This window comes from Stegodyphus dumicola, chromosome 3 (assembly GCF_044657685.1).
Source record: "Stegodyphus dumicola isolate Sdum_Otavi_A_Nest chromosome 3, ASM4465768v1".
NCBI classification, from domain to species: Eukaryota; Metazoa; Arthropoda; class Arachnida; order Araneae; family Eresidae; genus Stegodyphus; species Stegodyphus dumicola.
Window position 1 is genome coordinate 116,041,301 of NC_140770.1, and position 25,882 is coordinate 116,067,182.

At 33.6% G+C, this 25,882-nt stretch overlaps 1 protein-coding gene across 1 annotated transcript in view; it reads right to left on the reverse strand.

Moving 5' to 3' along the window:
• The window catches only part of LOC118185780 (sn-1-specific diacylglycerol lipase ABHD11-like), a 61,148-nt gene that overhangs the window by 33,295 nt on the left and 1,971 nt on the right, over positions 1–25,882 (reverse strand). The window contains exons 2-5 of the mRNA XM_085812359.1: positions 25,556–25,706; positions 19,428–19,601; positions 15,753–15,944; positions 15,427–15,629 (exon numbers count right to left, since the gene is read on the reverse strand). Of these exons, the coding sequence (XP_085668485.1) occupies positions 15,427–15,629; positions 15,753–15,944; positions 19,428–19,601; positions 25,556–25,706 (720 nt within the window). The remainder of the gene's footprint in view (positions 1–15,426; positions 15,630–15,752; positions 15,945–19,427; positions 19,602–25,555; positions 25,707–25,882) is intronic.

Here is a 25,882-nt window from a genome sequence, read left to right on the forward strand (position 1 = left end):
ATGATTGAATTCACCGTTAAAAATCAAACAAACCCCAAAATTCCTCTTTCCCATAACTTCGTAAAATGTTTTGATTAAATATGATTTGAATGAGTTTTCCAATTCTGTTTCGAGTGATATAAATATTATTAAATTAGGATATAAATTATTATTAGTAATAATTTTTGTATTATAACTTAGCAGAATATCGTTTATCGTTAAAAATTATATCTAAAAGAATTAAATTTTGAAAAAGAATAAAAAATATAATTAACTTTTCCATTTTCTCCTCTATGCATCTATCTATATAAAAAAGGAATCTGGCTAGGGAATTTACGACTTGTATATGAACTAAAAATTGGTATCTTGACAAAACTTGTCAGAGCATAAAAAGCTTACATTCTGTGATATTAGTGTATTAATCATACTTCTGTATCCGTAAATGCAGTTTATAATTACCAGCATAAGTATCATAATGGATTTTATTAAACCGACGAAAACTGAATGCATGATCCTAGCATTATCAAAGTACGGCTTTTTATCCCGTTAAGAATTGCTTGGTTCGTAACCAACACGAGTTTTATTTTTGAAATGTTATTCCAAATAAAACAGGAAGCGTTAAACTATATGCATTTTAAACAGTTTTACTTTTTTTTTTGGAAGGGAACCTGACCTCCGCAGGCTAACTGACACTAAGGTCTCGAAAGACTATTTCTAGTCAATAGAGTTTTTTCATTCTAGAAATACTCATTATCTAGAGCTATCTTTTTTTCTAGCCATTGTAAACTACAGATATAGTGGGAAAAAATTCTCATTTTACATAATTTTCGGATAATTACATTTTACGTTAAATAATTTTAGATTTTGATTAACGCAATCGATGAATATGGCAGAATAATAGTTTGTTGTAAACATTGTAAATTTCAACGTTTTTTAAGTAAAGTTTTAAAGTAAACCAAACCAAAGATTATTAAATTAGTCTTATAATGTTTACTGTTTGGTTTTCAGTGGTCTGAATTTGCATTTTAAAAAACATAATTTAAATAATCTTTCTTTACGCTAGTCGCTTTTAAAATGTTGACCTATGTAAACACTTACTAATGTTTAATGTACAAACTTTGTATGTACTTAACGAAAGACTTAGAAGAATTTATAAAGAAAACTAGTTCACATGGAAAAAATCACGAAATCTTCCCTTACCTGGTTTTGGTTTCTGGTCAATACAGCCAACGTATTGACCAGAAACCAAAACCAGGTCAAAAAATACTTATGATCATCTCTTTTATCCAAATAGCCATTGGTAAACTTTTCAAACTTATACTTGTTCTTATTGCAGTTATAAACAGAAATGTGAACACTCAGATACTGCGCTTGTTAAAGTTAGTACAGTCTGCGGCTGATTCTGTATCTGCCGAGGTGTTTTCGAAAAAAACTTGAAAGATTATGTTACCTGCTGAGTCATCGAAATATTATATATTTGTTTATTGAAACTGAAAATTTTATAATTTTCTATAAAACTGCAATGGAATTATTGCATTGAGTAATCTTCAGTGTGATGTAATTAGTGTCCTAAATATAAAAGTATGCAAAAATCAAACTGGAAATTACAGCAAATCAATCAAATTACAGTCCCTAGAAATATGCTATGCCTGTATTAATCTAGTAGCAATCAATTATTCATGAACATTATAGTATGCATGCCATATAACAATTTGTCAGCAGTACAGGAAACAATTTCGATATGCGTGCCTTTTCTTTTAACATAGTTTTTCTCTCGTTACTTTTAAGATAAACATATAACTTGAAATAGTTTTTCTTCCTCCAGCTTTCACTTATTTATTTCTTAAAATATCTCCACTAAAATCAGAGTGATATTATTAACGATTTTTCTTTATTATATAAATATAAAATTTATCCTTTATTATATAAATAATTGAAATGCTTAAATTTGACATTCTAATAAATATTTTATAGTAACTCTCTGAAAAATTTAACTTCTTTTAAAATGTATGAAAATGAATTAAATCGTGTATTTTTTCCAGTCTTAATGATAATAGAATTTTAGAATCATCAGTTATATATCCGTAATGATTATGAGAAATTATCTCATTCTTCTTTGAGCTGGAAATTGCTCAATGGAGCTTCTTCCAGCTAGAATTTGAACTCGGGTTGTAAGTGATAGTAGATCGGACTATCAGTCGGAATGCCTGTGGTTCGTATTCCGCTGATAGGATAACGGATTTTTCGTGTTTTTTTCTTTTTTTTCTCATAAAAACGCTATGTCTCTTCAATGGCACCCCAACGAAAACATGTCAGACGATAATTCGTTAACACATGAATTATTCCGACAGTGCCTCGTGCTTCTTCTCTCTAGCCCTTTAAATGAAAACAAATAATAAGGAATTATGTCATTCTCACTATCTTGTTATAAATGGAAGTCCTTCCAGCTAGAATTCGGAAGACCTCCTTATTAGAAGCACAAAGAGGGCACTGCTGAATTTTCGCATTTCTTGCTTCGAAAAAAATCCAATGTATCTGCATGGTATCTTTCTATTTGTGCAGCATTCGAAATTATTCCGCTTTCGAAAATTTTTCAAATTTACTTTTTCTTGTATCGTCATTCCATTTGTCGTATATTGATAGGTGAAACAATGCAGATTTTCTTAAGTTTTCGTATCGGCAGGAAAATATACTGTCACACTTAAAATTGGTTTTAATGCTGAAAATGATTTGATTGTTTGGTTCTATTTTTCCTTTTTCTTCCTTTAAAGATTTATTTTTCTTCCATATACTTATTTATTTATTACATTTTAATCTAATAGTCTCCCAAAAACTAAAGCGATACAAAAGTTCTTTGATTCCAAGATAAAAGAAACTTTCATTATGCTTTTAATTTCTTCAGCAATCTTTCACCAGTAGGATTTATTTTCTTCTTTCACCTACTGATACTTTGTGATTCTATATATGTAATATATCTGATTATGTATGTGTGTGAGTGTGTCTAAAAGTTTAATTGATATATATATGTCATCAATGATATATATATATATATATAATCAATGATATATATCTATGCATTCATATTTTAGCATATATATATATATATATATTATAATGCATATATATATATATATATATATATATATATATATATATATATTGCATTTTATAATTTCATTACACAAAAATTTTATACCTTAGGGAGTATATCTTTTATAGTAGAGTTTGGGAATGCTTGAATTTTGAGTGAAAAGGAAAGTCAAGATTTCTACTACTTTACCCCGTTCAGTGCTTTCCCTTTTACTGAGAAATTAACATCATAGGAGGGCTGTTTTTGCCCAAAGGTTCGGCCTTTGTGGGAACGGTTAGGGGGAACCGGAAAAGCAAGAAATAATTTTTCATTCATGAATTGACATCTTCAAGAAGCATTGACTCTCAGTGAGTAAAAGACAAACATCTGGAAAGATATATTTAAGCATAAAATGGTTTTCGAATCCAAATAACATTAATTTAGAGAACTTTTTGTGGATGCAATATATAATATTGAGATAAAAGTATAAAAGTAAGTAAAAGAGGGCGATGTAGGGTGATTTCATTGTTCGACTGTTCGATACACTATTCGACTATGTTAGAGAAAGGCCTCAAACATAGTACTGTCGGCCCTGTGTTTAGATTTGCTAAATTTACTAAAGCACACGATATCTATCTACCAAGATAAAGGTATTCTACTTCCGACGAGCTTTCTAAGAAACACTTACACGCATTTAGTTTACATGTTGAGAAAAATCATAAAAATTCCATGCAGTTGATCTATTTCGTCGCTGAAAATAGAAGCCAAGAAGAATCGATAGTGTTCTCTGGCTTCAGGCACCTAGATTTCTCACTTTGAATTTGGAACTAGAAATATAATTACAAATGTCTCTACTAGGGAAGATCAAAATTCATTATTTTTTCACACATGTAAAATCTGAATAAATACGCTTTCTCGTTTATAAATTACAGAAGATTTTTCAATAATTCCTGATATTTTAAAGGAAACTTTTGATGTATTTTTTTCCTGTAACAGGTCTAAATAATCATTCATTAAAGCCACACTAATTTTAACGATCTGAAAATTAACAAATGAGTTGAACTCTTTCATAATTATAATAAAAAACTTAATTTGGGTTTAAGATTACCTCAGAAGTGATTTTTTTTTTATTTCTTAATTTAGATGCCTTACAATCCAACAGTTATTTCCCCTATTCAACTACGGCCATATTAGTGGCCGGTAAATACTGGTAGTTCGATTTACACCCTGAAGAACGAATACGATGGCTGAATGGTATTTTTCCATATATATAACATGAATATGAGACTTTTCTCGTTAAAAAGTCCTCTACGAAGGCATCTCTTTCCTTAAAAGCAGATAGTCCTCGTGTGTTTTGCTGTATTCAAGTAATCCTTACCTTCAAACTACGGCACCTGTCACACTAAATCAAGATTAAAGGTTTCTAAACAAGATTTTTAATCGGCCTGCGGTGGCCAAGCGCTAAAACCGCTGAGTACTGGTAATCCTACATAAGTTCAAATCCTGGTGAACACGCTTGTTCGGTGAAAGTTTTCTACGTTCAATGTGAAGGAAATCTAGTTTTCCTTAGAAAGTCCTCCCTGATAGTTTCCGTCCTCTTGCGCAGATGCCAATTCCATTAAATTTTCTGCATTAAACACAATTGTAATTCTTTCTTTTTAAAGAAATCTCAGGGGAAATAATTGTAAACATCAGATTCAGTGCGATTATGAATTATTATTTTAAAGTAGTTAAAATTTTGAGTGGGAAAAGCATTTTTAATACGCTCATAAACAACCCCTCCTCTAAACTGGCATCAAACTGTGTCGATTTCTAAAACAATCTATATAAATACGTTTCCAAAAAATTCTGCTAAAATATTAAAAGTTGTATTTGTAGAACATTTATTAGTTAGATTTGTGACTACCTACTCAACTTTTGGTTTTCGTAACCTATAAGGTATTTTCTCCCGCCTTCTTAGCATACCTTCGTGGTGTAATGGTCAGCACGCACGGCGTGTATTCGAGAGGTTGGTGGTTCGAGTGCCGGCGAAGGCATTGCTCCTATTTCACATGTCCTGCTTCGAAATAACCTAGTGTTTCTATAGTGGCACCCAAACCAAAAAAAGGTGGTGGATGATGATTCTCTGCCGCAAGGATTTGGCGATTCGGTCCCCTAATTCCCAGTCGCCCTTTAAAAGGGGGAGTATATACGGTATTTCCTCCCGCCCTTTTAGCATGCATTCGTGGTCTCAGTACGCTCGGCGCGCATTCGAGAAGTCCGTGGTTCGCGTCCCGGGTAAGGCATTGCTCATTTTTCATGTCTCTTGCTGTTAAAAAAAAAATGTAATGTCTCTAAAAACCTTTCATTCATCAGAATAGTAATAAAGTCATGAAGCATAGGGGGTAGGGGGAAAAAGGAATTTTAAAGAAAAGATTATTTTTACAAAATGACTCAAAATTTCTTGAGACAGTATAAGTAGTTATATAACTCAAAGAATTAAATATTTGACCTCTTAATTTTACCAGTATTTCTGTATAGAAATAAAACATTATTAAATATCTTTAATGAGTATCATAGATAGTGGAGCACATCGAGTGAGCTTCACAATATTTTCAAAAGCAGCCACTTTGAAAAATGAACAGAACTGTCGGGAATCGCTTATGAATGTCACTTACACGTTTCATAATGCCAAGAATGTTATAAAAATAACGGTTATGCTATATCAACAACTTACCGATCTTTCCAAAGTGCTTAAAAATAGAGCTGTTCCAAAAATTGTATTCAGTTCATTCACGGTGTTTAATCAAAAGCTCGTCGTCGATTTTTGAACTGCTTATCGATAAGCTATTGAATTCAGATTTTGTACAATTACGTTTACGGATGATAATAATTCGATTTAGAGTTTTTAAAATTTAATGTCGAAGAAATTTTTTGCGCATATTTCCTTTTATGAATAAACTAAAAATCTTAAATTTTTAAGTTTGCGTCATTTTACAAAGCGTAAAATAGCTTTTGAAATAAAATTTGCATGAAATTTGTAACCTAATTTCTGATTTGGGGGCGAATTTTGTTTTAAATTTATATATTTTTTCGATTATTTGAGGTAAAAGGATACTTGGAAGTAAAAGACTGAACCAAAAGTAATAATAATAATAATAATAATAATTTATCGCATAGATTAATGGTAATAAGAGATTACTTAATAGCTTCTTTGCTAAATTCCTGTACAGTTTTATAAGAAGAATCATAGGCTCTTAAATTACGAAATCAAATAATTGAATCGCATTGTCAGATGTATAATATTTATAAATTTATCAAGACAACCTCACGTTTTTATTATTCGTGATATAAATTTGTAGAAGAATTTTTTAAAGAGAATTATTTAATCTCGTATTCCCATTAAATTACACGATACATTATTTTTAAAACAAAGGGCGTTAGCCGAGAAGGTCTATTAACTTCATTTTTTCATTTTCCGTTGAAAACTATGTCAGTTCACTTTTCAAACTGTTGCTACCACATATTACAGCCTTGTATTATATTTAAAGAAATTAAATAATGGTTTTGGTTTATTAGATTACGGCAGAGCACTCGAGGGCTGTCTGCCTTGAAATTAAATAATGAATAATCTGCATAAATATATGTATGTTTCTCGCATTGTGATAAAACAACGGCACCTAGACCCATACAATTTTGAATAATGTACATTTCCACCCGAATATGGGCATCTCGAAGCCGAGATTTGGAATTTGTTTTATTATATTTCCTATTTCTATGTTCCTATTTCGTAAAACTTCAATGAATTTTTTATTAAGAAACTCAACGATTTTAAAGCGAGCAAAGACAACACTATATGAAAATAATAATATAAAAAATTATCTTCAACGGGCGAGACTGTGTATCGGAAATTCTAAAGATATGCTCATTTAAAATTTATTTTGCGGTATTGATGTTTAACTGAAGTTTTATGGTTTAAGTGCGAAGAACATGATATTTAAAAATAAAGGTAACCCACAAACCGTTAAAAAACGCCCTTTGGGCGTAATGTAAAATCTGAAAGATTTGCATTCTCAGATTTTTATGTTTGCATTTATTACTTTTATTTTTCTCGTTTTAATTCATTAATGCTCTTATAGGTAAACGTTCATTTTGTAAAAAATTCTATTTTTTATTCAATAACTGCTCTAAAACGGAAATTCTTAAATCCCTTTATATATGCATCCACTTTGTAACTGGTAATAAATTTGTTTCTTTAGAGTCAGTGTAAGGCCTTTATCCCAAAACATCAAGGAGATTTCTCCCCACGCTAATGACAGCCATTACCCATTGTCGTCAGGATTGCATGGACCCTTGTCCCCTTAGGCATTGGGGGTTGGAAGACATACAAAAATACGGGCTAGTCCTTTTTGGCGTGTTTTTTCGATAATACAAAAACACGGGACTGTCCGTTTTTGAGGGTACATTTAAACTAACAATAATCCGTAACGAACCGTTAAGAGACCTGCATAAAAGAACGAGAAAATCCGGGTGAAACCGTTAATGGGTTAAATAGTTTATGTTAGTTGAATTGTAAATTAAATGGTTTTATTTCCCGCGCAGTGCAGCGCGTGACGAATATTAAAAGAAAGCTAAGACGGAAAATTGAAAAAAAAAAAAAAAAAAAAAAGAGCGCGTGCATGTAACATTTAATAAATATCTCTTTTTGATTTCGAGAAAGTACTGGAAAATTCTCGCGCGCGATTTTAAAATCTTATAAAAAGAGGAAAACCTCTCAGTTCGTTTTAGTTACTTAGTTTGTTGTTGTTTAGAAAACTGCTCTTGTTGACCGTAGCGAATTCGCGGATTAGCTTTCTCTAGCTGTTTTGAATTAAGTTCTCTTGAACGTTTGAGTAGTTTAAAGATAACTACTGTGAGATATTGTAATACTGCAAGAATATTTTAGGAAATTTAAGCATTTTTGTTGTGATAATAATAAATTTTGTTGATTTTACATAAGAATTGTGCATTCATTTCGTAACGAACCCGTACGCACGCAACAATTTTTGGTGTCAGGAGTGGGGTTTGAATGCTAATAACAAGAGCGACGGAAGAACAGTTCAGGCAGTTGATATCAGGCTTTGCCTCGTTTAAGGAAGAAATGAAATCGCGACAGGAAGAAATGAAAGCGGGACAAGAAGAAATGAAAGCCATCAGGAAAAGATAAAGGAATCTGTTAAAAACGAGATGAAAGCAGTTAACGAGGAGATGAAAGAATCTGTTAAAAAGGAGATGAAAGTAGTTCAAGAAATGATTGATGCAGGTCAAGAGGAAATGAAAAGAGAAATAACCTGCGTAATAGAAAATAAATTTGAGGCTATGGAAAACAGAATAGGAACTGTCCAAAGTAAAGTCGGACAAATTGAAGAAAAGGTTTCTTCGGTCAAAGATCAAATAGAAGACAGAGTATCGTCTGGGGAGCAACGAGTCGAAGGAAGAGTTTCGGCCGTCCAGCAACAAATCGAACAACAAATTGAGGAAAGGGTTTCTGCAGCAGTTGCCAAAGAAGAGGATACTTTAAAGAAATTCGTTGCGACGGCAGGGAGCAATAGGGATGGTCTTAAATTCTTACCGATGCCTGCTCCTCCATCTCTGAAGCTATCTACATATGATGGAAAGACATCCTGGCAAGTACATAAGGCCCAATTTTCTATAATTGCGGTTGCGAATGGATGGAATTACCAAGTTAAGGCCCGTCATCTCGCCGCTTCTCTGAGAGCAGACGCAGCGCATATCCTGCAGACTCTTCCCGAAAACCAGAGATTAGACCTTGAAGCTCTATCCGGTGCACTGGAGCTGCGCTTTGGGGAGAAGTGTTTAAAAGACTACAGCTGGCTTCAACTAAAATCCCGTCAGCAGAAGCCAACCGAAACACTTCAGGAGCTCGCCACGGAGGTTGAAAGGCTGTCACATCACGCCTTTTCGGAGTGCCTGACAGAAACAAGAGAAATCCTGTCGCTGCAATATTTCATCGATGACATCCGGGACCCTGAAATACAGAAAGAACTGCGAATGGCGGATGTTAAAGATTTGAAAAGCGCTTTAGTGTACGCCATGAATTTTGAGGCAGCCCAGCAAGCCACCCGTCGAGACCGCCACCCAGTCAGAGCTGCTCAAGTCCAGGAGCCAGGGGATCAATTCACTGCTCGTCTAGACGATTTAACTAGACAATTGAATGCCTTGAGACGGAATATTGGTGACAAGAAACCGAACATAAAATGCTGGAACTGCGGTGTCGAAGGGCACATACGACGAAACTGCAGAACACCCCAGGGCACGGATGTTAAGAACGCTCCTAGCAAGCAGCAGGGAAACTAATTAGTGGCCATCTCGTGGGGCGGAGGTTGCCAAATAATGAAAAGCCATAGTTTAAATTTCAAATTTCTGCAGTGACAGGCGGCACTTTTCGTAATAGGACATATTAATGGAGTTCCCTGCAATATGACGATAGATACAGGAGCCAACGTTACCATCATCCGAAAATATTTGGCTCAACAACTAGGAAGCAAACTTATTTGGACACCGCCCTGTAGCAGAGATCACGGATTCTTGCATGCTCGGATTGGACTTTCTAAGGAAATACAATTTTTCCTTAGATTTTAAAAATAACGAATTGCACTCTACATCTGAGGACATAGCCCTATTCGGAACTAATGATGGATTGAAATCTATCAGCAAAATTATAGCTCAAGACAATATCACAATACCTGCAAGGACCGAGTTTTTACTTCCTGGATCCATAGCCGTAAATAGAAATTTCCGCTACGGCATCATAGAATATTCCAATAAATGAAATAGCCCGAAAGGAGTACTAGTAGCCTCAACACTCGTCGACCTATCCAGAATGGTTATCCAGGTGAGAGTCGCCCATTTAACTGAGAAGGCGAGAGTTATTAAGAAATGTGAAGTGGTTGCAGCGTGTACTCCAGTAACTAGCGTTAAAAGAAAGAGTAACATCCTAGAATCCGTGTCCTCAGAGAGCATTACATCTGGAGTTATTGCAGAATGCGCAATTAAACGATGAAGAGAGGAATGCTGCCGATCGCGTCATTAAAGATCTTCAAGTTGTTTTCTCCCGCTCGTCTTCTGACGTGGGTCGAAGCCGCTTGACACAACATGGAATCGATACCGGCGATCATCCTCCGATCAAGCAACATCCAAGACGTCTACCGATTTCTAAACAGGAAGAGGTACGAACACTTTTAAAGGATATGGAAGAAGACAATGTCATCGAGCATTCAGCAAGTCCATGGGCATCTCCCATCGTTCTTGTCAGAAAGAAAGACGGCTCAACAAGATTTTGCGTTGACTATCGCCGGTTGAATGAGGTTACGAAGAAAGATAGTTACCCTCTTCCTAGAATTGACGACATTCTAGACACTCTTTCTGGAAGCAAGTGGTTCTCAACACTTGATTTAAAGAGTGGGTATTGGCAGGTGGAAATACATCCTGATGACCGAGAAAAGACGGCATTTACTACGGGACAAGGTCTTTGGCAATTCAAGGTGATGGCGTTTGGACTGTGTAATGCGCCGGCAACATTCGAACGCCTCATGGAGACAGTTTTGGAAGGTCTTTCCTACGAAGCCTGTCTGATATACCTGGACGACATCATCATCGTCGGAAATAGTTTTGAAGAACATCTAGAAAATCTTAGAAAGGTGCTTCAGAAACTGAAAGAAGCCAATCTGAAGCTGAGTCCCGCTAAATGCAAATTGTTCCGAAAGGAAGTGACTTACTTGGGACATGTCATCTCTGCAAAAGGTGTGTGCGTGGATCCTGAAAAGGTATCAGCGATTAAATTCTGATAACGTCCCGAAAATGTCCATCAGCTGAGAAGCTTCCTAGGGCTTTGCACCTACTATAGCAGATTCGTGAAGTACTTTTCTTCAATCGTAAGACCTCTTCACAAGCTGACAGAGAGCAAGCAAAAGTTCTTGTGGACAAACGAATGAGAGGATGCATTTAACAACTTAAAGGAGGCTTTAACATCTGCTCCAATCTGACGTATCCTCAGCTCGACAGACCATTTATTCTCCACACGGACGCGAGCAGTGAAAGTGTCGGTGCTGTTTTTTCCCAAGAAATAGACGACCAAGAACGAGTAGTAGCTTACTGGAGCAAGTGTCTGTCTAAACCGGAGAGGAATTACTGTGTCACTAAGAAAGAGTTGCTCACCATAGGTAAAGCCGTAGAGCATTTCCATCATTATCTATAAGGCAGAAAATTCCTTATAGATACCAAGCCTCATTGGCCTGGCTTTTAAATTTCAAGAATCCTGAGAGTCAAATAGCCAGGTGGATACAGAGACTCCAAGAATATAACACTATCTGTCATCGTAAGGGATCTTCACACGGGAACGCCGACGCCCTGTCTAGAAGACCTTGCCCAGAAATCTGCCGATATTGTTCCAGGGTGGAAGCGAAATACGAGCTGCTGAGTCCGGTCGCAAGACAAATTACAACATCAACATCGGCTGATCGAGAGTGATGATGAAGTCAGGAAAGACCAGCTGGATGGCTGCGACATTAAACGCATAATTGATTTAATGGAGTCATCAAACAGAAAACCTACTTAAAAGAAAACCTTCCTGGCAGGACATTTCTATCTGTAGTCCTACAATACTGGGCACTCTGGGATTCACTTCACATTCGAAACGGCCTCTTATACCGGAAATTCGAATCGGATGATGGGAAGATGTTCCGATGGCAACTGCTACTTCCAAGATCCCGGATTCCTGATGTCCTTATAAAACTACATAACAGCCCTACAGAAGTCACTTTGGAATAAGACCTTGCAGAGAGTTCGTGAGAGCTTTTACTGGAATAATGCAAAGGATGACGTGCAAAAGTGGTGCCAATTTTGCGATGCCTGTGCAGGTCGGAAAGGACCGAGGAAACGCAGCCGAGGCAAGCTGCAACGTTACAACGTAGGAGCGCCGTTTGGACGTATCGCCTTTGACATCTTGGGACCTCTGCCACGAACTGCAGATGCCAAAAAATACATACTCGTTGTCATTGATTACTTCACCAAGTGGCCTGAAGCGTATCCTAGTCCTGATCAAGAGGCTGTCACAGTAGCTGAGGTGTTGATACAGCAATGGATTTCCAGGTTCGGAGTGCCTCTTCAGTTACATTCAGATCAGGGAAGGAATTTTACCTTGGCAGTAGTTAAAGAACTATGTAAACTACTCGGCATTGACAAAACCCAAACGACTCCATTACATCCCCAGTCGGACGGCATGGTAGAGAGGTTCAATCGAACCATCCTTAATAACTTCTCATTAGTGGTTTCCAGAAACCAGCAGGACTGGGACAAGAAATTATCACTGTTTTTATTGGCTTAACGCAGTGCTGTCCACGAGACTACCGGCTACTCCCCATCACAGATGCTCTTCGGTCGTGACCTTCGTCTGCCTTGTGATCTGTTGTTTGTTCGCCCTCCGGATGCTCCTTCATCGCCTGAGGAATATATTCAAGATTTCCAGACCCGGTTTGAAGTGATGCACAACTTTGCACGAGAGCGACTCAACTTGGCGACGGAGAAGATGAAGACACGATACGACACAAAGAGCTACTGAACATCAATTCCACGAAGGAGACAAGGTGTGGTTGTGGAATGCGACTCGACGGAAAGGACATTGTCCGAAATTACAGTCACCTTGGGATGATCCGTACACGGTCCTAAACAGGCTGAATGACGTCGTGGTTCGTTCGGATTCGTAAGTCTTCGAACTCTAAACCTAATGTCGTTCATTACGACAGGTTAGCTCATTACTATGGCCATAGTACGTAATTTAAATAATTGTAAATAGGGTAAGACCATGGTCATTTTTGTTTCTAAATGTGTATTTAGTATTTGATTTCAATTTCGTATTTGATTTGTTTTATTTATTGCATTTATTGTTCATGTTGTTTATTATTGTAATGTAATAATTATTATTGCATTTATGCCACAATTGTAAGTTTGGCTTCCTGTCCAGGGATTGTACTGCACGGGACGTGCAGTCCTTGGGAAGGGGACAGTGTTACGGATTTGGTATTTAAATAGCTTATGTTAGTTGAATTGTAAATTAAATGGTTTTATTTCCCGCGCAGTGCAGCGCGTGACGAATATTAAAAGAAAGCTAAGCCGGAAAATTGAAAATACAAGAGCGCGTGCATGTAACATTTAATAAATATCTCTTTTTGATTTCGAGAAAGTACTGGAAAATTCTCGCGCGCGATTTTAAAATCTTATAAAAGGAGATAAACCTCTCAGTTCGTTGTAGTTACTTAGTTTGTTGTTGTTTAGAAAACTGCTCTTGTTGACCGTAGCGAATTCTATACCTGTTTTGAATTAAGTTCTCTTGAACGCTTGAGTAGTTAAAAGATAACTACTGTGAGATATTGTAATACTGCACGAATATTTTAGGAAATTAAAACATTTTTGTTGTAATAATAATAAATTTTGTTGATTTTACATCGGACTTGTGCATTTATTCCGTAACGAACCCGTACGCACGCAACACTATTAAATTTTTACGACTTTGCTTAAGATTTGTAAACATTTGTTAATTAATCGTTTTTTTCTCCCTGGTTAAGAACTCTCAAGAGACTTAATGGATCATTTTCAGACTAAGTCCTGTATAATTCTAGGTCTGCTGTTCCTACAGCTCCTAATCTGCAACCAGAGGCTCCAAAACTACACAGTTTTTATTGTTCATGAATTGATATTAATCATGAATGAATTTACAAGAAAGGCGAAACTTCGATTGAGAAAAATTTTCAAACTTATGAAAGAAATTATCAGAAAATATATGTAAATCATCATTTTACCATTGCTGAACCAGCGTATATCTGACGGTCGCACAATGTATATCAAGAACCACTTGATTCTCGCAAGCCACAGATTTTTATTTTTTCAATTCTCTTTAAGTACTTTTCTTCCTCATTTCTTCCTCATGTAAATTTCTTCCTCATTTGTAATATCTGCAACCACTTTCTTATTGATGGATGATTCAGAAAACCATCAGTTTGTTGTGTCGAGATCCAGATTTTGAGTAATTAAGCAATCAGATCAGCTTTTTGTATGAGGATTGGGTTTAACGGTACTGAACGAAAAATCATTTATTGAATGAATGGTGAATAAGCTGGTGACTCGAAGCAATATTTAATTTCTGCTCGTTTAAGATACTTTAAGATATGAGAACAGTTCGAAGGCTTCGAAGGCAGCATAAAATAAAATAATCTATTTCATCGCATTATAAAAACTACATTAAATGAAATGAGTGAAATATGAATCACCTAAGAGCGAAAATTTGAGCAAAAATCATCCGATCAAACTTGTTATAGGAACAGCAATTCGATATTATTATTAACGTCTAATGAAATAAATTTTTTTGTGTCACGTTACAGATTATATATTTTAAAACATCCTGAAAATTAATGCATTCAAGTTTCGTTACAAAATGCAGAAAAGTTTCCTAGGCATTAAATATTTGCATAAATTTCATTTAGAATTACATCTATATAATACTGATTCATACGTAATTTGCCTCTCGCTATAATAAATGAAACAGCAGATCACAGAACCCATCAGCAACAAGAGCGGTAAAAGCCGCTGAACATTGGTAGTTCAGTCCGGGACCCAAGTTCTGGCAAACGGTCTCGGTGTATAGGTGTTTTCGTAGTTTTCGCCATATGTAACGTGGATACGAGCCAGTTTCTTTGAGAAAGTCCTCTACAAGGCCTCCTTTCCTTTCCGTGAAGCGCGTACTAATCCGTGAAGCTCTCGCGTAGTAATGGAGTAGTGCGTAATAAATAATAATAATAAAGCAAGTCACTGAAAATGCAATTATGTTCACCCTAGATTACCCTGTTATATATCTTTTCAAACAGAATTTAGTCAATGAAATAATCTAATAATAGTAAATTTTTTATTTACTAGTATAAATGCATTAGTTTGTCCTTTAACTAATTTACCTAAAGAAATGGACTAGTTCACAGCAACCTGATTCAGATTTCTTTCTTTTAAGTGAAAGTTCTCTTTATTTGAGTTACAAAAACAGCTTATAAAAAAACTATGCAGTTTTTTTAATATTGTAAAATAGTTCCATCTTTCTATCTTTGCATATTTTATTAACGAAAATATGAAACAAATTATGAAAAAAACGACGACTCAAAATGCGTCGAGAAATTGCGAGAAAGCAAACTTATATTCAGAATATTTTATTCTGTTAACTTCTTGTAATGACAGCTACTAATTTATAAGAACTTCGTTAGGTAAATTTCTAAACTTTCTTAAGTGATTTTCAATAATTAAAAGATTTAAAAAATTGTCAGATTTGCTTTTACTGATAGCGGAAATAATATACTTACACTAAGAAAGGAGAAAGCTTTCCATAGATGAAGTAAGCTGGACCATCATAAACACCAGTTGGTTCAGTCATTAAAGTCTTTACATTTTTTATTGCATCCAATATAACTTTAAAGTTGGCTTTAAAACCATAGCGACCGTCTGGATTACGCTTTAATGAAATAAGTTGATGGGCATCGCTGCCACGTCCTTTCATCAAATCTTTCTATTACAAAAATGCATGATTATTTAATTCATATAATTATAAATTAAGCAACTTAAAATTTAATCCTAATTGAAGAAGTAGAATAAACAGTTTAAGTAATTATAAAATAAAGGAGTTACTTACAGCTTCCTCAGGTAAGTGATTATAAAGGTATCCAAGGATGAATTTCCTAGCACCTTCCTCATCTACATCTGTTGGCATTTGATCAGTAGCTTGTTGTCCCAGTGATACATACGTAATTACTGAGTCCAGTATAGGTTTTGGTATTTTTCTTGCTGTCATATCTTCTACAATGATCATCTCAACTCGCTCTTTCTGAAATTGGTGTTGCAAAAATTATGGCAACAAAATTAAGACATATAAATATAAAAACATCTAAAAGCTTTCAGATTTTATATTACACCCAAAGGGGCGTGTTTTCATTTACACATAAATAAAAATGTTTAAAAACAGCATATCTTTAGAATTTCCGATAGACAGTCTCGCGCGCTGGAGATAATAATATTTTATTCCGTGCTGTATGTTGCCAATGGTCGCTTTTGAAATCGTTGAGTTTCTTAGTCAAAAATTCGTTAAAGTTTAAAAATAATATGAAATAGCTAATAAAACAAATACGTAGTTCAAGATTCGGGTTTGTTTCCAGGTGCCCATATTTGGGTGGAGGACTACGTCATACAGAATTTGGTAGCTCGAGGTATCGTTGTTTTTTCACAATGCGAGGAACATGCTTACATACATGCAGATTCTTCATTATTTAATTTCTTTAAATATAACACAGGGCGATAATATAAGGTGGTGAAACAAACTTCATAATTAATGTAATACACATAGTCAACTCTCGATTAACCGGATCGGATTTAACTTAAAAGTGTTTAAGTTCGTGTATTGAGAAACGCTGAAGAATTAAAAAACTTTTTTAAATTGTTGTAAAATAAACACCAAGAACGTATCGGGAACAGTTAATTAATTAACGACAAGAATTTGATTGGCAAAAGGGCATAATTTTTAAATGACTGAGAAATGAAAGTATCTAATATCCAAACAGATATCATATAGCAGACTTTAATATGCGATCATAAAGGTTTAAGGAAGCAATGAAACATTTGCAGTATAATTGCATTTGAAAGAACACGTAAGCAACAATCCTGTACTTTCGATGTTGTGAATATAATCGCACACTCAGTATTTTCTACTCAAATAGTATTACTTCATGTTTAAAGTTGTATTTAACGCGTGTATACCTCACCTCCATGTCCGTGAAATTAACCAGTACTGCTTGGCGGATTCAGTAAGCTAAGCATGTATAAGTAAAGATGCAGTTAGTCTTTGTTTAGAGGTTTTTATAGAGGGTCTGGCTATAGTGTAATTTTTTTTCACATTTATACACTGCTCTGATATGTGAACTGTGTTGTTGTTGTTACTTTTGCTCACTTGTCTGAAAATATCAGCCCAAGCCCACAAAATTCATCGTGGTAAGGAGCGCAAGATTACACCTATCATTGGCAAAACCTTGAGCACCTTACAGAAGATAGTACGACTTAACTCAGTTCCGTCCCAATTTTGATGGAGAGCACCCCCGTGAGGAGGGGGAGGAGGAGGGTCTCCCACCCCTCTTCCCTCACCAAACAACACGAGAGTAGTATCGGCTCGCCGCATATTTAGAGTGCCGCTATGCTGCACCGACACTATACCTTTACAAACATTCATGCCTTCTCTAGCATTCGAACCCGGGGCCTTCGGCACGGCAGTCAGTGACGCTAAACACTAAACCTGTTGGCGACTTTCTGAACTGTAACTAACTGTTAAGCTATCAGGTGAATTTTTGTCCCCTATTAATTTCTCTTTATACAGTTTGCAGAATAAGGAGAAATAGCAGTGAATAGCGAGTTAAAAATATTGCGATTCGATACATTTTAATTTTATCTGTTATTGATATGATAACTAAATGATGTAGATTAACCACCATTAATCTGATCTCCATTTCTTTATTTGTTAGTTGGATGCATGCAATTTAATGATATTTTGAAAAGCATAGCTTCCAGAAGTTTATTTTTCCCTTGTGCAAAGTACAGGAAGTATTGTCATCACAAAAAATATACGAGTATCATATTTCAACGAAAATATTCATTTTGACCGCTCTCGAATCAACTTAAATGACGTTTTTCGCGACATCTGTACGTATGGACAGAATAAATGATTCTTTTTGTCCAAAATGTATTATAAAATGTATTTAAAATAAACTGAGAAGAGATTTTTTATGACGTCTGTACACATGTACGTATCTCATCTAACACAAAAACGAATAGCCTCACAATGTTGAAATTTTTGTATATGGGACTGCCATAAGATGTAATTTTGCGCCTTTCCTTTTGATTGTAATCCGCCTCACCAAATATATATTTATATATGTATATAATGAAAGTAAAATTTAGAAGTACTGAAGTAGGTACACTGAAACGTAGCACTGTTGTTTGGTAAATACTTGATGCTTAGAGCATCAACCCACAGAGAAGGATTGAAGAGGAAGAAATCGAACCGGATTAAATTCTATTTTTATTTAAATTCACATTTGTGGCCATAATTCATTTGGCACTCTAATCAGGCCTATTGAAGAACATTTTCATTTTTTAATACTATTGCAATAGTGAAGAGAGCACAGCGGCGTCCAAGCAGCGCAGAGGGTGAAGCCAAAAGGTAGTCTGTTAAGATTTTAGAAGTTCGAAAATATCGTTATTTTTAGAATAGAGAAAAAAATACCTAAATTAAAAATGAGAAATTAAGACGCTATTAATAAATTAAATTACAAAGCTGATTTACACATTTCTTTTATCGTACATATACCCGCCTTATGGAGCTGAGTATTTTATTCTTATATGTTGGTAAACTGTGCATTTTTTGCTTTAAAAGTGATTGAATTATGTTGTTCTTATGCTCCGGTTAGGGTTCTTGTGCCTTTAGGTATTCAGCATGCAGTAGCTGTAAAATTATCAACAATTTAAAAGTTGTTTAAGTAGTGCCATTTGTTTACATTTGGAATTCAGTGAATTAAGTCAGTTCAGTGTCTTTTTTCCCAGTGGGATCAAAAGTAAACTTTCAGTTTTGTGCATCGAAAGGTTTGTTTTTGCTTCGAGTTGCTTCGTTTTGGCTTCGAGTTTGTGCATCGAGTTTTGTGCTTCCAGCCTGCTGGCCGAATTGCATGTTTTTGCATAGAATATCTAACTTTAATTGTAAAAAAATTTTTTAACTGTATTTGGTGTTTTTTTTAATGTATTTTACAATTTTTAATGAAGATGTTTTGAGTTTTTATGTATTTTTGCCTTGTTGCGAAGTGAAAACTGAATTAATTAAATGAAAAATATATCTCTAATGAAATTCAAGGAAAAAAGTTTAAATGAAATGCAGCAAAAAAATGTGCGTAATTTAATAGGCCGCATAAGGAAGTCATAATTGAGGATAGATAAAGAATCATGGTTGAAAGTTATCAAAGAGAAATCTAGATTATGAATGGCCTTGAATTCAATTCAGAATTAAAATTATTATATAAATTAAGGACAGATAAGTGGAATGATAATAGTCAAATTAAGAAAAGTAAACGGAGTGATGTACGCATAAGTTAGAGAAAAATTAATTTTACATTAAAAATTTGTTCTTAGATCTGAATTATCGTATCCTATATTCTCTCAAAATACTCTTCACTTAAAAATATTAATTCCGCTTTTTTTGTTTACTTAGTGAAAATTCCATTCCTTTTTAAAAATTAAATATTTTAAATTTTAAAATCTTATGAAAAAAATTTACCTTTGTAAGAGCAGTCCTCATGGCTGTTATTCCGCCCATGCTATGTCCCAGCAAAACAGCTTTGGTAATGTTCATTGTGTCCATGAAGTGTACCAAGTCGTTGAAATTGACATCGAAGTTGAAAATGTCTGACCATTCACTGTCACCGTGATTTCTCGCATCTAACAGGTACACCTGAAAAGAAAATGCGTTAATATTCAAATGAGCTATATAATAATCTGTATATGCGTTGTTTACATACTGGAGCTTAACTTGAGATAGCATAACATTCACTAAAATAACTACTACATAAATTAAAATTACATTTACATTATAATTTAAATTTATGTAGTAGTAACTTTTCTTAATGCTACTTATAATAAACTTTACCTTTGGAATGCGTAAACACGTTTTTGACTTACGTAATTAGAGGAGTAACCTGTGAAAGCAAAGTTATAATTATCCAGTAGAAAATTTAGGAACAGAAGAGTAAATAGAAAACGTTACTAGTAATAGTTTTGGAAATAAAATGTACTTCTAAAATTCTCTAATAAGTTTCTAAATTAATTTAAATTTTGTATAGGCTCTAAATGATTAAACCATGAAAATACACAATTTTATTACGATTTCTATGAAACAAAATTACCCATAGTTGTACAAAATATAGTTGTTTGCAATCTCCTCATTCTATCAACAAAGTAATTTTAAATTAGAAGCATTCATTTCGAAAGTCATCACTACCTGTAGTTTTTCTCAGAAATATGGTTGGCGAAAGTTATATTGCTGAAGAGAGATGATTGTTTTTTCATTCTGCGAAGAATTAATAAATATATTTAATGCGAATTTAAAAAGCAAACATACTGTAGTAAAACAGAAAAAGTCTATTGGAAGGATTATGGTTCCCTGCATATCAAGCCAATTTGTAGTCAAAATTAATTGGAGTATTAACAACAGATTTCTTTCATTAATTTTAAGATTTAAATCCAATATTTAATGACACTTAATGTATTTTGTTAATCATTATTTAATAAAACTTTAATAATATTTTCTAGTCTTAGTTGTATGTGTAAATATGTCTGGATGTTTGCCTGAGAAAGCATAAGTAGCGAAAATGAAACACTTCATTTATATTTATAAGTTGAAAAAAAATTGTATTTGTAACACTACGGAGTTTAAAAGTTCTGTTAAAGGATAATCATGCTGAAATAGCTTATGTCAATTAAGATAATGCAGCCGTTCTTAATTTGCTTCTTTTTAATAAGTAAACAATTAAACTAAAGAAAGATATTAATTATGGTAAAACTTTATATGCAATATTATGGTAAAACTTTATATGCAACCTTGTAAAGGCATTAGGCTATTTGGAAGCAAGAGACTTGAGAAATAAGCAGCGCCCTCACCTGGAATCGAACCACGGACATCTGGAATGCGCGCCCACCATGTAGACCACTGCATCACGAAGTCACGCTAAGAAGGCGAGAGAAATACCTTATATACTTCTCCTTTTAAAGGGCGACAGTGGTTTTTTGCGGACCTAATCGCCAAATCCTAGGTGTAGAGAATCATCATCTACCACCCTTTTAGTTCGGGCTCCACTGTGATGAAATGAAAAATTAGCAACGCCTTCCCCGGGAATCGAACTGCGGACCTCTGGAATAAGCGCCCAGCGTGCAGACCACCACACCATGAAGGCACGCTAAGACGGCGGGAGAAATACGTTATAACCTTATTGTCTATAGTGATCATTCAAAAGAATTTTAGACTAGAGTAAACTGATTTTAATTTCTCATAAAAACGTTGCATAAAGTACTGTAAATGATGTTCACTGTACGTAGCGAGATTCATTAATCGTTAATCCAAAATTTACAAAACGCATATATATTTTTGAATGCGTTTATTCTGTAGAATTATGCTTTTTGACAAGTATTTCAGTAATTTCGTTTAAGAAGTTTGATTTCCTTTCAAAGCCTATAAAGAAAATTTTAGAGTAGTTAAAAAGGGTGACAGGAATGAGACAGAATATGTTCAATAGTAGATTTCTTGTTATTTGGAAATGAATTAAATTTTTCTTAGGGAGAGGGAAAAAGAAAGAGATAATTAAGTTTAGTTCTTTTTTTTTTTTTACCTTTTTTTTTAATCTTCTTCTCCTAAAGCACTGTAGAAACGTATAGGGTAATACTTTTTCGCTAACTGATTTCTCATAAGTAGAAAAAATTAATTATTTTTAAATTATGAACTGAGCGGACACGCGAAGCAATTCACAAAGAGTTCTATGATTTTGACTGAGAAATAATGGTCTACAGCCTTACTAAGCTCTAACGAAAATATTATCGATAGCCCTCAATTACTTAAAGGTACGATAAGTGTCTCTTGGCTTGAAAAATGATTCTATGACTTGTGCTTCAGAAGATGCTATAATTCATTTTTCTTCTTTTCAATATCATTATTATCTTTAGTTATCAAGCCTAAGGGTGATTTTTAAATATATGAAGAGAATTTAAATGGCGTTTGCATCGATAATTCTGTTATTTCTTTTATAAAGGATGAATAGTAAATTTTAATAAAAATACATTAATAAATGCGAATGCTTCTGATACATAAGAATGCGCCTGCATGCATGCTTTTTAAATTATCATTGTTTGTAGAACTTTCATTGACTGCGTAACTATTTTATAATTTTGTTTGGATGTTAACTTCTAATTTCGTCGACTCTCACCAGGATGAATTCGAGAAAGGCCTCCAACAGCTATAGCTGATCATTATTCTAATTATTTCTCCCTGCCTGCGAATGAATTAATTAAATGGGATTAGCTAGTCGTAATTCCTTTGTAAAGACTGAGTCTTAATCCAAAACATAGAAGGCTAATTTTACTTTGCATTTAATATTTAAATTTTACCTAAGCATATGTTCTGAATTTTTTGCAGGACGCACAGATTTGGTTTTCTGTTTATAAATAGCAGTCTTATTGTTCAAGTTGATGACTAAATGAATAGGTTTAATTTATATCTTCATCTGAGTTTAGTTTACTGCGTTTTAGACGTAAGTCATTTGTCGATCTTTAGCATTCTAGTAGTTAGTACTTGGAGAACCGTACACGTTTGCGAGACACTCGAAAAAGTGGCTAAAGCATGAATTCTTTTTAATTTGAATACAGGCATAAGCTTCCTTTATAAACTTTCTTAAAATAACTTGGAGAATTTTACAAAAACATTTATGACAGGAAAGCTTCTTAGGAAAATCATACGAAGGTTATTCTAAAAATCTAAAATTTTATATGAGCCACGGAAGAAGAACTTATAATTAATAAAATAATCTCTACTTTTAAGCTAAATGCAAGATGTTTCCGTGGCTTCATAAGTAGATTTCGCAAAATGTAGTAACTGATAATTTCAAAGAGCCCTCTACAAATTTAATAATTAATTCTGTTAATGTTGTAAGAAACCATTAATCGCGAAACAAATCATGAGTTAAATTCTAGAATCATATATAAATGAGTTAAAATCTAGAATCAAATTTTGATAAATTTGTATTTTACTGTTATTGCATAGCTAACGTGTTTTTATTTTCAGTGTTATTAAAAAGTGCTCAAAAGATAGAAATTTCGTTTGGTACAAGGCGTTGAAAAGTTATTTGATTTAATAAGTTAGTTCTCGAATACATCAAAGAATTTTGTTGGTAAAGGTATAGAATCTTTCATATTTACCAACTTAATTTGTATTTTATGGTTGAAAATGTGTTCTACCGAAACCGTACACATTTCTTCCAAAACAGAGTTGAAGTTATTTTCATAAAATTTACTAAATAATCACAACTAAACTGTAGTTTGGTATTATTTCTAGAGCAGATAATGAGATATTGTTTGCTGTAGATTGTACGTAACTGACAAAATTTCGCATGAAATGTTGGTTTTACGGAATAGCTTCCAATTTCAAAAATCCATCATATGTAAAATTATCTCATCTCAACACTTAAAAACAAAATTCTTAAAAAAATCTGAAAGTTTTCAAATTTTATATTACATCCACAGGTTTTTTTTTTAACATTTTGTCTGTTACCTTTGTTTATTAAATATCACGTTCTTCGCACTTAAACCCTAAAATTCAGTTCAAGAGCAATATTGCAAAATAGTTTTAAATTTAGCATATCTTTAGAATTTCCGATACAGAGTCTTGCGCGCTGGAGATAAAAATGTTTTTTCTGTACAACTTTGCCATTGCTCGCTTTGAAATCCTTGAGATTCTTAATCAAAAATTCGTTAAAGTTTTACAAAACATGAAATCGATAATAAAACAAATTCCGAATTTCAAATTTGGGCTTTCACATGCCCATATTCCCAGTAGGATTACATCATTCAAAATTCGATGGCTCTGTGTACCGTTGTTTTATCACAATCCGAGAAATATATATACATTAATGCAGATTTTTTATTATTTAATTTCTTCAAATATAATGCAGGACTCTAACATTTGGTGGCAACAGTTTGAAACCTGAAACGGACGTTTATAGTGAAACAACGCAAAATCGCAAAACGAAAACAATAGTCCTTCAGGAACAAAGACCCTTTGGATTAAAAAGGAATTATATATGCTGCAGAAACATTGAAGTAAGTATCATCTTTAATGAATTCGTAATACAAACTAATCATGATTAGTTTATTACAATGCAGAAAAGCACCTGAAAATTACCAGCCTACAAGGAAAGATACTATCATGGAGGGCTTTCTAAGGGTAACTAGATCATATTCATGTTTCGAATGAAAATTATTCATGAATTCCTACATGTAATATAATTAATATATGTAATACTGCTCTAGTTTACATAATTTTTATTCCGATTAAAATGTTTCAGGGATAAAATTTAGTATTATTTTAAAAATTTTACTGTACCATGGAATTTCAATTATCATTAAAATGTGTGAATCGTGTTATGATTTACAATTTTATGTGTAACATAAAACTAAATTCACAGCATTTTAATAAAAATACTACTTCAATATCAGGGAATATTTTTATGTGTAACATAAAACTAAATTTGCAACATTTCAATACAAATATCACTTCATTATCAAGAAATATTAAAATATATAAATATTTCTATGAAAAGAGTATAACAGTAGAAGAAGTAAGTGCTTTTTATCAAAACTTGGCAAATGCAAGCTTTTACATTTCACTTGATTGACAGGAAGAAGATTAAATGATGAAGTGTAACTTCATATCAAAGTGCAAAATGAAATCCTTTTCATGTATTTGATAAAAGCGTTACGACTAAAGTTCTAATAATAACATTCCGGAGATGGTTGCATTTCGTCACTAGATGTATTATGAGATTTCACAAGTTAACTATTTCGGCCCATTTCGCTGAATCATTTCCCGTTTCAAAGACAGCGAACTATGATTTCATCACCTTAACAAAAATTAACAAATTACATATAAATTACATAATAGTGAAGTAGTTATTTTGTATTTTGTTCATAAATATTCACGCTTTATTCATATTGACTGAGTATTATTTTAGTCATTTTTGCTAGATATAAAAAAGGGAAAACCAATCATAACCAATAAATGATACAAATGACGCAGATTTCATTCCGATATATTTAATATAAATTAAATATGTTAAATGTATCTGCATGAATTTTAAATTTATTTAAATTAAAAATAAGTTTGTGATATTTCAGGATAAATTTCAGTATCGATGTAGGAATGTACATTCATAAAAATATGAATGTAAGCTAACGAACTGTGCATATATTCACATAAAATCGTACGAACTACAAATGGCGATATAAAATTACGAAATATATGCATGAAATATATGAATGTGTATTCAGTATGAATTTCAAAATATTCATCACAAATTTCTTAAATAAATGTAATTCATAATGATCTATTTTTCTCCAACTTCAAGTTTCTAATTTGGAAACATGGCAGATAAACCATTGCATTTGTGTGAGAGGAAAGAATGAATATTTGAGTAACAAAGTGCGAAGCGTATTAACAAGCTACAGAAAACTCCCTAATTCTGGAGAACACTGACAATGCTGAAATTACTAACCACATAAATGCCATTACTATTTTCTCTAAAAGAATAACGAATAAAGTAATTAAAATGATCCTTACAATTCACAAACTTAAAACAATTTTCTCACCTTTCTTTTCGTTTTGTTGGCAAGTGTCTGCGGGATATCACTCCAGTAGTCGCTAGAAGCCGTACAACCATGTAAGAAAATAATGGGTGATTTATCTGCAGCATCACTTGCAGGTTCAACAGTTTTATATGCCAGTTTCACGGGAACGTAGCTGAAAATAAATTACACTTTTTCAAAGTAATATAACTGTAAAGCAATTTTCATAAATAAATTGTTAAGAATACTTTTAACAGTATCTGTGCTTCACTGTATTAGTTTCAGTTAATAAGATTTCACGTATGTATGTTTCCAATAAAATACACGAAGTGTTTATCTGAGTTAAATTTT